This window comes from Oncorhynchus gorbuscha, linkage group LG03 (genome assembly GCF_021184085.1).
Source record: "Oncorhynchus gorbuscha isolate QuinsamMale2020 ecotype Even-year linkage group LG03, OgorEven_v1.0, whole genome shotgun sequence".
Taxonomy (NCBI): domain Eukaryota; kingdom Metazoa; phylum Chordata; class Actinopteri; order Salmoniformes; family Salmonidae; genus Oncorhynchus; species Oncorhynchus gorbuscha.
This window is the reverse complement of record NC_060175.1, coordinates 46,514,894-46,527,558: the sequence shown is the minus strand read 5'-3', so window position 1 is coordinate 46,527,558 and position 12,665 is coordinate 46,514,894. Positions and strand designations below refer to the sequence as shown.

Here is a 12,665-nt window from a genome sequence, read left to right as displayed (position 1 = left end):
TCATGCCGCGAGAGGTACCAGATCTGGGCAAATAGGTGCCGGAACACTCTCACATGTGTTTGTGTGGGACTGACTATGCTGCAGCTGGTAGCAGCTGGTAGCACTGGTCATGGTCTGTATTTACGCTGTGGTAGCTGCTGAGGAAGCTGAGAACACCAACCACAAACCACCACTCCACTGCAGCAGCCTTGCGCTGCCACGGCACCACATCTCCTGCTTCCCCCGCAATAACAAGAGAGTGGCCAGGCTCTGTGGAGAGGACTCGCTCTGCCCTTTTAAAGTAAGAACTGTACTGTCATAGTTTTTAAAATAATACAGGGTGAGCTACTGTGTTATTATTACGGTGTTATTATTCATTGGACTCGCCTGCCTGTCAGACCAGCTCTCCTCCTGTGAACCTCCACACACCTTATGTTCAAGCCACTCCAAACTACTCCATGGGGGACTGTGCCTTTTCCTCCCATGCGCCACACCAATGGAACTCTCTTCCTGATAATCTCAGTGCTGTTCAGACCATTGCTTTAAAAAAAAAAAAAGCTCATCTCCATCGGCGGAACCTACCATTATGTCCTTACCTCAAAGACTTTGATTGTTGCTTTCCTGATATGGTTAGATATACAGTATTTGTTAAAAAAAATTTTTTTTTAAATGTTTATTTGATTTTATGCACATTGAGAGTATTCTTGTATTAATGAAGAGCAAATGTGCAAATGTAATTGATTATTATTATTGTCAGTAATAGGGCCCTATGACTACCATGTTTGTTATCATCATACACATGGTGGAGGGGGATTAGCTCATTTGAAGTCTCTTGTCTAAGCAGCTATAGTCTTGTGAACAGAAAGTAAGTTTAGAGCTCAAGCCTAATACAATTGAAAGCTTACAGTGTTTGACAGTGACCACGTACTGATGTTTTGTGTTTCATGGTGGTACTAGTAGGCTGTCTTTAGTGGGGTCTTTTCAGTTCCATCCAAGTGTTTAGCACGTCTTTTAGTTTATGCCTCCCCCTTCCCCACCCTTTAATGTTTTATAACAGGATGCTCTGCTGGATGTGTTGGCCTGCTGGGGCTATGAGAAGAACTGTGCCCCAGAGAACTGCTTTGGCTATCCTGTCTGCACCAGGGTTGACCCCGGATGGTATAATAAAATGTTTCATTTTATTAATTAGCATATTGTGTCAAGCTCTTGTCATACATGTGGATGTGCATAATTTATTTCTGCCACTGGTTTGACCTTACAGAGCTCTTTGTCCTCCCTATGGCCAGCTCATTGGAGGCAGCCCAGGAGCTGTTCTGGAAACAGGCATACTTTGGTTACGTCAGGGAGCGCCTCAGTGAGATGACGACTCTCTGCAAAGCCACCAATCCTGTAAACCCTTCCTCCTCTAGTGCAGCTGCACACAGGACTCAGGAATCCACACTGATAAACAGAAAATATGTTTGCTAAAATGCTCACATTTTATTTCTAGGGAGACTCGTCTCTGAAATGCACCCACCACACTCGCTTCTGCAGGGCAACCAATCTGTACTTGGACCTGCGGAACCCTCGTAGGGGTCATGAGAGGTCAGTGTACCCTTGGGGACACGTCTTATCCAGAGTCCCATCTGGATTCCTTGTTTTACTGTGTGCGAAGAATCCTAGTAGTTACGTTTTTATTTCTTACATTTGCTTGTCTCTTCATCGTCATTGACCTGAAAGGCAGGATAGGTGAAAGCAGTATGACTGACCCTCCTCTTGGCCTAATGAAAGAAATGATGATAAAATGAAAGTGTGGGACTCACCTGTGTTTTCTTTGCAGGTATAAGGAGGGCTTTCTCCAGGAGGGGGAGATTGGGGGGCTTTGCAGTCTGAACCGCCGAGCGCTGGCTGCAGAAGGAGAGCACATTCCTGGTGAGTCCTGGTGAGACAAAACATAGATTCCTTATGTCCCTCTCTGAACTGTGAGATTCATATCAAGGTTTCTTCTTACTAAGAACATTTCTCTCTGTAACAAAAGTAAAAAGGTTCAATTTGATTGATTGATGGTCATGTCTGTGACTATGAATAACACATTCAAATGATGCTAACTGATGTGGCTCATGAAATGGAATGTATTTTTTGCCATGTCAGTTGAGTTGACTCAACAAACCACAGCATAGATTGAAGGGTAAACTTCCGGCCTTTAGTTTCTGACATGGTCTAGGTTGAAGATTGAGAAGGTTAAGGAAATAAAATAAATAAAAAAATTCCAAGCAGAAGCTTCCGGAAATAAACAAATTAATTGGACCAGCACCAGAGTGAAAATGACTGGAAGTGAATGTTAGCAGTACAGAAAGTTTGCCATGAAAGTGGAAAATACACACAATCGTAGTGAATGTCAGCTAACCAGTCTGCAAACACATAGCCTAACTGTTTTAATGTCATTCTATTTAAATGTCTTTCAGATGATCTATACCCACTTTATTACCGCATGTCGTGTTTTCAATACTAATCCTGTAGTATTAGCAATGGCACTGGTCCAATGAATGTGCTTATTTTCTAACGTTAATGCATACAATTATGACGTTGTCATAACCTGTATTTTTTACTTTTTCCACACTCAAAATGGCTGCCAGTCCAGCTATTATGTCATTAATGACAAGAATGGAGATGGGCTATCTATGCATTCTATTTCTATGGTAGTGACACAGGAAAGGGTTGCTCCTTGTGTCACCCCCCAAACAATAGCCTGCGACTTAGTTGCATTGCATCACAAGAGATATAATCATCCTATTTCACGCAGCTGACTCTATACAATGTCCAATCATTGAGCAGAAAAAAGTTGACATGACTTGTCATATTGTGCTCTTCGGAACTTCGTCCGAGTTGTGGTGTCAACACAGCTGTCAGTGCTGCTGCAAACTGCGACAGGAGAGACATGCCAAATGGGAAATGCATAAACAATTCTAAATAATAATATCATGGCTAGTCATGTATATGGTCTGCCAGTCAATAAACATTTTTAAAAGTAAACCCAGACCTTTCTGGACATGAACATGAACATGAACTGCACTATCTAGCTAGCTTAGCTTGTCGCTACCTTGGCTAGCTATCTAGCTATCTTGTCAAAACTTGTTTGGAAAATAGGCAACATTTTGCTAGCTAGGTAAATTGTACAGCCAGCATCTTGTCTATGTCATTGCTGTTACCAAACGTTTGAATAAACAAATAATAACAGCCTTAACAGCGGTACTGACTGAGATTTGATGGATCAACCTGAATGTGTGTTTTTGGCAGGGGTTAACATGTACCATCATTTCTGTGACTTTGTCAACCTGTACATTTCCCAGCACATCAACAACTCCTTCAGCAGAGACATCAAAATCCTCATGTGGGACACAGTAAGTACAATATTCTGCAGCCCATCTCCATTTCACTGATCTGAGACGACTGAATAAGTGCAAGAAATATGGTGATGGCTTAGCTGGGCCCTCCAATAGGCTAATTAGAGATTGCACCATGTTGCTGTCACCTCGCAAGCTGAATGTTTTGTCCAAAAGTGTTTGTACAAACAGAAGCAAGAGAATGGTTGTTTACCAGAGTGCTGTGTATCGATGTGCTGTGTTTCACATTTGACCACTTGCTTGTGGAGGAGATTAAGGTGAGGCAGTGGGTGTAAAACAGAATGATTTATGGGAAACCTTATCCTGTCTATTGTTCCCCCCTCTGTGGAGGCAAAGGATAGAGGGAGGGAGAGAAAATGACAGCGAGATGGAAAGGAATGGCCTTTCATCTGACAATCGTGAGCAAGGTCAGTTCGGTTTCAGTTTGATAATAAAGCAAGGTCGGTTCGGTTTCAGTTTGATAATAAAGCAAGGTCAGTTCGGTTTCAGTTTGATAATAAAGCAAGGTCAGTTCGGTTTCAGTTTGATAATAAAGCAAGGTCAGTTCGGTTTCAGTTCGATAATAAAGCAAGGTCGGTTCGGTTTCAGTTTGATAATAAAGCAAGGTCGGTTTGGTTTCAGTTTGATAATAAAGCAAGGTCGGTTCGGTTTAAGTTCGATAATAAAGCAAGGTCAGTTCGGTTTCAGTTTGATAATAAAGCAAGATCGGTTCGGTTTCAGTTTGATAATAAAGCAAGGTCAGTTCGGTTTCAGTTTGATAATAAAGCAAGGTTGGTTCGGTTTCAGTTTGATAATAAAGCAAGGTCGGTTCGGTTTCAGTTTGATAATAAAGCAAGGTCAGTTCGGTTTCAGTTTGATAATAAAGCAAGGTCGGTTCGGTTTCAGTTCGATAATAAAGCAAGGTCGATTTTGGGTTGAGATTTTTTTGTTTTTAAACATTTAATGCACTATACATTATGTGGGTTGAATACTGTTACAACACAGAATAAAACAATAATATTAAGTCCCGTGATTGTAAGTGATGGTGTGACTGCCCATTGCTGCTTATGACTTTATGAACCATCCTTTATTTACATGACTTTAATAAAATATTTCATTTGTGTATATTAATTTGTTTTATTTGGTTACTTTATTTCACTCCAAGTCATCATCTCGTCTAGAGAGCTGCTGCCTATGCTGTCTGACAAAATAACTATTTTAGTAGTTCTTCAAAGTAAATAAGATATACTTTTATGACTGCTGAATACCAAATATCAGTCACTTAGATCATGTCTTTTCAGGTAGAGATACACTATATATCAAAGTTTATTTGTCACATGTGCCGAATACAACAGGTGTAGTAGACCTTACAATGAAATGCTTACTTTATACAAATGTATGTGGACATGCTTCAAATTTGTGGATTTGGCTACAGTATTTCAGCCACACCCGTTGCTGACCGGTGTGTAAAATAGTGCACACTGCCATGCATTCTCCATAGACAAACATTGGTAGTAGAATGGCCTTACTGAAGAGTTCAGTGACTTTCAACGTGGCACCATCATAGGATGCCACCTTTCCAACAGGTCAGTTCCTGAAATTTCTGCCCTGCTAGAGCTTCCTTGGTCAACTGTAAGTGCTATAATTGTGAAGTGGAAACGTCTAGGAGCAACAACGGCTCAGCTGCGAAGTGGTAGGCCGCACAAGCTCACAGAACAGAACTGCAGAGTGCTGAAGCGCGTAGCGTGTAAATATCGCATGTCTTCAGTTGCAATACTCACTACCGAGTTCCAAACTGCCTCTGGAAGCAACGTCAGCCCCATAACTGTTCGTTGGGAGCTTTGGGAAATAGGTTTCCATGGCAATCAGCCGCACACAAGCCTAAGATCACAAGAGTCGGCTGGAGTGGTGTAAAGCTCGGTGTCATTGGACTCTGGAGCAGTGGAAATGCGTTCTCTGAAGTGATGAATCACTCTTTACCATCTGGCAGTTTGATGAATGAATCTGGGTTTGGCGGATGCCAGGAGAACGCTACCTGCCGAGTGAATAGTGTCAACTGGAAAGTTTGTTGGCGGAGGAATAATGGTCAGGGGCTGTTTTTCATGGTTTGGGCAAGTCCCATTAGTTCCAGTGAAGGGAAATCTTAACGCTACAGCACACAGTGACATTCTAGACAATTATGTGCTTCCAACTTTGTGGCATCAGTTTGAGGAAGGCCCTTTCCTGTTTCAGCATGACAAAGCGAGGTCTATACAGAAGTGGTTTTTCAAGATCAGTGTGGAAGAACTTAACTGGCCTGCTCAGAGCCCTGACCTCAACCCCATCAAACAACTTTAGGATGAATTGAAATGCTGACTGCGAGCCAGGCCTAATCACCCAACATCAGTGCCCGACCTCATTAATCTTGTGGCTGAATGGAAGCAAGTCCCACAGCAACGTTCCAACATCTAGTGGAAAGCCTTCCCAGAAGAGTAGAGGCTGTTATAACAGCAAAGGGGGTACCAACTCCATATCAATGCCCATGATTTTGGAATGAGATGTTCGATGAGCAGGTGTCAACATACTTTTGGTCATGAAGCAACTGTTCTCTAACCCTCTTGGTCGTGCATTCCAATAACCGCTACATTTCAGTATTCTCCTCCCCACTCAGACCACTCACAGAAAGTCTTAGCAAAATTCACGCTTGATAATTTTCTCTTTGTTAATTTAAATTAAAAACTACAGTAAGATACTTCATTTTTACCCAGAAATGATTTGATATTCAGATAAAATCGGCTGCATTGGACCTTTAATCAGGTGGCTGACTGCTGGGCAAGTACAGTTCTAATGAAACATACACCATAATTCAAAGCTGTGTTTCATAATAATCCATGAAATCTGACATGAAGTTTAGCCAGTCCGATGAAGCAACTGAATTTCAAAGTCATCTTTCTGATGTATTTTTCTTCCTTGTCCGAGTTTTTATAGATATGGGGATCTGTTCAGTGAGACCTGGAAGGCTTTCTCTGACTATGACATCATCCATCTGAAAACTTTTGACACTAAAAGGGTAAGAGATAGTGTGTGTGGGGGGGGGGTCGTTCATGGTTGTATAACGTATCCATTACCTTGAAACAGGTGTGCTTCAAAGACGTGGTGTTTACCCTGCTGCCCAGGATGAGATATGGGCTGTTCTATAACACACCTATGGTTCGTATTCTGTCTGTATCTCTTCATGTGTAATGAAAATATAGAGATAGGATTGCGCCGCCAATGAGGAAATCGGAATCCATTTGAGCTGCTTGGGTTGTCCCTGCCTTTCGGACTCCATGCCTTCCTCCGTGCCTTCTCTTATTTTGATCACATAGGCTTTATGTCTGTGTTTTTTTCTTTCATGCTTCTCGCCTCATCATGCCATTTTCTTTTATCATCTGTTATCCAGTTTGGTCATAACTCATAGCATGCCATTTGGGTCAAATATTTATGCTATGTACTCATCATCTCCAGCTCTTAAGTTATTTAAATGATAATTTCAAGGAGATTTGTGTAAAGATGGTATCATTTAAATACTTAGGTCTAGGGGGGGTCAGCCTTGAGGTGTGAAATATTGATAGGTTAGCCTCATATCTGATGCCTTGGATTGCTCCTGCTGGTTATGTCATGTTTATATTCATGTGTTTATATTTATGACTGCTGTGCTCTGGCCTGTAGGAGGGAATCCTAGACCTGTGCTTGGCATGGCTTTAAATGTCTTTCTGTGTGGGTATGGAATGTGTTTGGATTTGTCAGATTTCTATCCAAATACAATTCTCACTGTGCATCTGTGCGTGTGTGCGAGGGACATTGTGTGTGTGTGTGTGTGTGTGTGTGTGTGTGTGTGTGTGTGTGTGTGTGTGTGTGTGTGTGTGTGTGACATTGAGTGTGTGTGTGTGACATTGAGTGTGTGTGTGTACATGCGTGTTTTGTGAGGGACATTGTGTGTGTGTGTGTGTGTGTGGGGCATTGAGTGTGTGTGTGTGTACATGCGTGTGTGTGAGGGACATTGTGTATGTGTACATGCGTGTGTGTGAGGGACATTGTGTATGTATGTGTGTGTGTGTGTGTGTGTGTGTGTGTGTGTGTGTGTGTGTGTGTGCATTGTGTGTGTGTGTGTGTGTGACATTGAGTGTGTGTGTGTGTGTGTGTGTGTGTGACATTGAGTGTGTGTGTGTGTGTGTGTGTGTGACATTGAGTGTGTGTGTGTGTGTGAGGGACATTGAGTGTGTGTGTGTGTGTGTGTGTGTGTGTGTGTGTGTGTGTGTGTGTGTGTGTGTGTGTGTGTGTGTGTGTGTGTGTGTGTGTGTGTGTGTGTGTGTGTGTGTGTGTGTGTGTGTGTGTGTGTGACATTGAGTGTGTGTGTGTGTGTGTGTGACATTGAGTGTGTGTGTGTGTGTGTGTGACATTGTGCGTGTGTGTGTGTGAGGGACATTGTGCGTGTGTGTGTGTGTGACATTGAGTGTGTGTGACATTGAGTGTGTGTGTGTGTGTGACATTGAGTGTGTGTGACATTGAGTGTGTGTGTGTGTGTGACATTGAGTGTGTGTGACATTGAGTGTGTGTGTGTGTGTGTGACATTGAGTGTGTGTGTGTGTGTGACATTGAGTGTGTGTGTGTGTGTGTGACATTGAGTGTGTGTGTGTGTGTGTGACATTGAGTGTGTGTGTGTGTGTGTGTGTGTGTGACATTGAGTGTGTGTGACATTGAGTGTGTGTGTGTGTGTGTGTGTGTGACATTGAGTGTGTGTGACATTGAGTGTGTGTGTGTGTGTGTGTGTGTGTGACATTGAGTGTGTGTGACATTGAGTGTGTGTGTGTGTGTGTGTGTGTGACATTGAGTGTGTGTGACATTGAGTGTGTGTGTGTGCGAGGGACATTGTGTATGTGCATGTGGGACAGACAGATGGAGCTAATGAATTTGTCTTGGTGTGTTAATGGTAGATATCTGACTGTCACAGTGAAGTGATGTTCAGGGCCTTCTCCCAGTATGTTCTATATCGACTCAACATTCCACAGGATGGACCCAAGGTAAGGAATTACGAACCACACATGCAGACACACACGCATACACACACACATGCACACACACCTTTTCTTCACTGGTCTGTAGCTCACCGATACAGGCTTTACTGGTCTTTACGACCCCAGACTGAGTGCATTTGACTGTATCTTTACGACCACTGAAGACCGTTGCGAGGATGCAGCTCATTGTGTATTCTCGGCTGATGCTAAGAATATGCTAACAGCCTTCCTGTGAGATGGCAGTGCTTGCGATACCGTCTCCCAGCTGAATAAGAGGTGTGCCCGGCCCTGACCCCCTCTCAGCTCCTCTCAGCTCCTCCTTTCATCCCTCTGATTAATGGTTCAGGGAGACAGCAGACTGCTCCTCTCTACCATTGTGTTCTACTCATCACAATATCAGCTCTCCTTATGCACACACTGCTGTTTCATGTCATCCATCTAATATGCTTTTCTAGTTGGGTAACTGCATGTATTTGGCATTATGTGGTGGTGTGTTCCCTCTGGGTTTCTCCTGACAGTCTGTGTGGTTTGTGGCTGATCACTTTCACATTTTCTCTTTTTTTAACATTAGGAGTTGTCTTCCTGAGGCTATTTCCAACTCAGATGGTACAATGCCGGTGAGACTGAAATTGAGTTTTGTAGGACTTTTAACCACTAGATGGTGATGCTGTATAGGACATTTACTCTCTCACTTGTTATATAAACCCTCTGTGCTGTAGCTCTATGTAATGTGTAAAAAAAAGTAAGACAAAATACTGTAGAAAACTCCCACTTTATCTCTGGATGGGAGCCTGCCCCTTATTGGTTGTGGGAGTTTTCTACAAGTACATCAAATTGAGATTAAGGTCCTTGAAAAGCTATGGATGGGTTTACAGTTTTTCTTAATCACATTCAAGCATTTTGGGGATGTGATTTGAAATGTATCTATAGCAGCAATGTTCAAATGCTCAAATACATTTACAGAACTTCAGAACATTTTCTTGCCTGAGTTACCTGAGTTGCATATCTTAGACACACTTTTGCTAAACTTTGAATACAGATGTCATCATTGAATACAATATTCACTGTTAAGTGAATTTTACACATTGTTTTAATTGGAAGAGAAATGTGTGAAATTGTGTTCACTGTTTCCAGTGCACTAACGTCTAAATCACCCCATCAGTGTCATACCATGCATAATATAGGGGAAGATCTAGGCAATGGGGAAGATCTAGGCAATGGGGAAGATCTAGGCAATGGGGAAGATCTAGGCAATGGGGAAGATCTAGACAATGGGGAAGATCTAGACAATGGGGAAGATCTAGGCAATGGGGAAGATCTAGGCAATTGGGAAGATCTAGGCAATGGGGAAGATCTAGGCAATTGGGAAGATCTAGGCAATGGGGAAGATCTAGGCAATTGGGAAGATCTAGGCAATGGGGAAGATCTAGGCAATGGGGAAGATCTAGGCAATGGGGAAGATCTAGGCAATGGGGAAGATCTAGGCAATGGGTAAGATCTAGGCAATGGGTAAGATCTAGGCAATGGGGAAGATCTAGGCAATGGGGAATAAGTTTAGATATGTTTTTATTTTACGACATGTAAAGATGTGACCTTCCATTAGAGAGCTTTGATGTGGATTGAGGCATTTACATTCAAGTCAGGTGTGTTCTTCTGTTGTATTCACCTTTCCTTATTTATGTTGTGTTTCTGTGCACCAATGAAAAGTCTACAAAACAATGACCTTTGTGTTGATACTGATGAATGAATCCTTATTGCTTCTTTTTTATTGGACTTTTTCTCAGGAATAATATTTGATTTGATGTATATTGTTTAGTGAAACATGCATAAATGCATGATTGTACTCCTTTGAATAGTTGTAATTCCAATTTTGATCATCATGATTTAGTGACTGCTAAGAAAATGTATTGATCTTCTGGGATTTTAAAAAGACAGACAAACGTTCTGTTTCGTGTGCTTGGACTCGATCTTTTTTGTTTTTATGAATGTATTTGCCATTTTGATGGTATAAAATCATTTTGATGAATATACTGTGTTAATGTTTTGAGAAGGCAACCACATTTTGAAAGTGCATTTACTGTTTTGCAAAAAGCCACAGAGTTCTTGGTTCTTTTAGACTGTTTTGAAAATCGACAACAGTTGAATGCTTTTACACGTTTGAGAAAAAAATGTATTAAAGTGAAATGCTGGAATTCATCTTTTGCGATTTCTGTTAATGCACCATATCCAATTTAGATGTCCTATTTATATCATCTGACTACTCCTGATCCTTATGCTCCTGGTTTCAGGAGGGGAGGATTGGTGTCATGTTGTTAGCACGCAGCACAGACTATCGCAAGACATTAAACCAGCAGGAGGTGAGTTCAGTCTGAGGCAGCACTGCCCACTTCTCCCTCCCTCAATTGATTTACTGCCTCCTCCAGCTCTTAACTGGCCATTTAAAAATCTTATTTAAACTGGCGGAGTAAAATGCCTGTGATTTATGCGGCCGGTGTCTGTGTTTGTTCCTCTCATTGATCAGAGAATGCATCTCACTGTGTTCATACAGCTCACAAACGCCCTGAAGACCGGGCCTTTACTCGAGGTCAAAGTGGTGGATTACAAATACAAGTGAGTGTGAACAGTTTGTGTTCTTTAGATGCATTATTGGTGGATAAATGATATGGTGCTGCTGGAGGACATAAGGCAGCAGCACAAAGGGAATTGAGTAACAGGTGTATTTTATTGTCTGACACACCACTATTAGAGTGGGGTAAATATTGAGTGGTATACTATGTTGGAGTGAAGTCAGTAGGGGTATTATGAGTTAAGTAGTAAGTTAAGTGTCATGACGGTGTCTTGTCTGTAGGGACGTCCCATTCCTGCAACAACTCAGGATTACCCACAACTCTGACATCTTCATCGGGATTCAGGGGGCGGGACGTACTCTCCTGCTCTTCCTCCCTGATTGGGCTGTCATCTTTGAGCTGTGAGTGACACTGTTCAGTCTGTCTGTTTGTGTCTAAAACAGCTTTATGTCTTTGGGTTTTTCTGGGTCTGTGTATCTGTCTGTTCCATTGGATCCTTGTCTGTCTGTCCGTCCTTCCATGCTCTGTGAATGGTGTAGTACAGGCCAACAGGGCAGAGCGTTCCCTGTGCCGTCTGTGCTGGATATAGTGCTATCTGTGTGATGGGTCTGGCAGCATGCTGTGCTCTGTTAGCCCTTAGCCATGAGGTGCAGCAGTGAATAACGGCCTAATTAAACAGGCATTCATCAGGCCGGGCCATGCAGGGCTGGGAGGCCTACTGAGAGAAGAGAGTGAGAGCAGGAGTGTCTGCATCTGTTCTCCACAGATATAACTGTCAGGATGAGAGCTGCTATCGAGATCTGGCTCGGCTGCGGGGGATCCGATATGCGACTTGGCAAAAAAGGGACAAAGTGCTCCCAGAGGATAAGGTGGGACACTCCAGTACCGCTCCTTCCACCTCCACCTAACTCACTGCCCCAGGTCCCCAGAGACACCTTACCAATCCTCACCTGTAGCTGCAGCATGTACCACCAGACTCATCTGTCATTTTGTCTTTAGTATATACACTTGCGTTGCCTCGCACACACTCACAAATCACAGACCTGCAGTGCGGTGTTCATAACGACTCTTTCTTTCACCCCCCCACACACACAGGGTCACCGTCCCACCCTGGGGGAGCATCCTAAATTCACCAACTACTCCTTTGATGTGGAGGAGTTCGTGCGTCTGGTGCTGAAAGCAGCAGACTTCGTCCTGAACCACCCCGAGTGGAAAGCCCGGCTCAGCCGTGATGAACTGTAGGCCCCCAGCAGCAGACTTTGTCCTGAACCACCCCGAGTGGAAGCCCCGGCTCAGCCGTGATGAACTGTAGGCCTCCAGCAGCAGACTTCGTCCTGAACCACCCCGAGTGGAAGCCCCGGCTCAGCCGTGATGAACTGTAGGCCTCCAGCAGCAGACTTCGTCCTGAACCACCCCGATTGGAAGCCCCGGCTCAGCCGTGATGAACTGTAGGCCTCCAGCAGCAGACTTCGTCCTGAACCACCCCAGTGGAAGCCCCGGCTCAGCCGTGATGAACTGTAGGCCTCCAGCAGCAGACTTCGTCCTGAACCACCCCGAGTGGAAGCCCGGCTCAGCCGTGATGAACTGTAGGCCTCCAGCAGCAGACTTCGTCCTGAACCACCCCGAGTGGAAGCCCCGGCTCAGCCGTGATGAACTGTAGGCCTCCAGCAGCAGACTTCGTCCTGAACCACCCCGAGTGGAAGCCCCGGCTCAGCCGTGAT

At 43.6% G+C, this 12,665-nt stretch overlaps 1 protein-coding gene across 1 annotated transcript; it reads left to right on the top strand.

The window, feature by feature from the left end:
- Positions 1-44: 44 nt before the first annotated feature.
- Positions 45-12,376, top strand: LOC124017043 (EGF domain-specific O-linked N-acetylglucosamine transferase-like). The gene is made up of 13 exons (XM_046332406.1): positions 45-280; positions 1,037-1,137; positions 1,241-1,368; positions 1,469-1,563; positions 1,799-1,900; positions 6,300-6,390; positions 6,459-6,530; positions 8,297-8,383; positions 10,666-10,734; positions 10,926-10,987; positions 11,226-11,345; positions 11,711-11,813; positions 12,040-12,376. The coding sequence occupies exons 2-13, from the start codon at positions 1,038-1,040 to the stop codon at positions 12,184-12,186; spliced, it is 1,176 nt and encodes a 391-aa protein (XP_046188362.1). The 5' UTR covers positions 45-280; position 1,037; the 3' UTR covers positions 12,187-12,376.
- Positions 12,377-12,665: the final 289 nt, after the last annotated feature.

Bases quoted from the DNA above. Each gene is read 5' to 3' on its own strand.
- LOC124017043 (XM_046332406.1), top strand. From the start codon at position 1,038: ATGCTCTGCTGGATGTGTTGGCCTGCTGGGGCTATGAGAAGAACTGTG. The intron at 1,901-6,299 runs GTGAGACAAAAC...TCCTTGTCCGAG, and splicing joins CACATTCCTGGTGAGTCCTG to TTTTTATAGATATGGGGATC. The intron at 8,384-10,665 runs GTAAGGAATTAC...TCCTGGTTTCAG, and splicing joins TTCCACAGGATGGACCCAAG to GAGGGGAGGATTGGTGTCAT.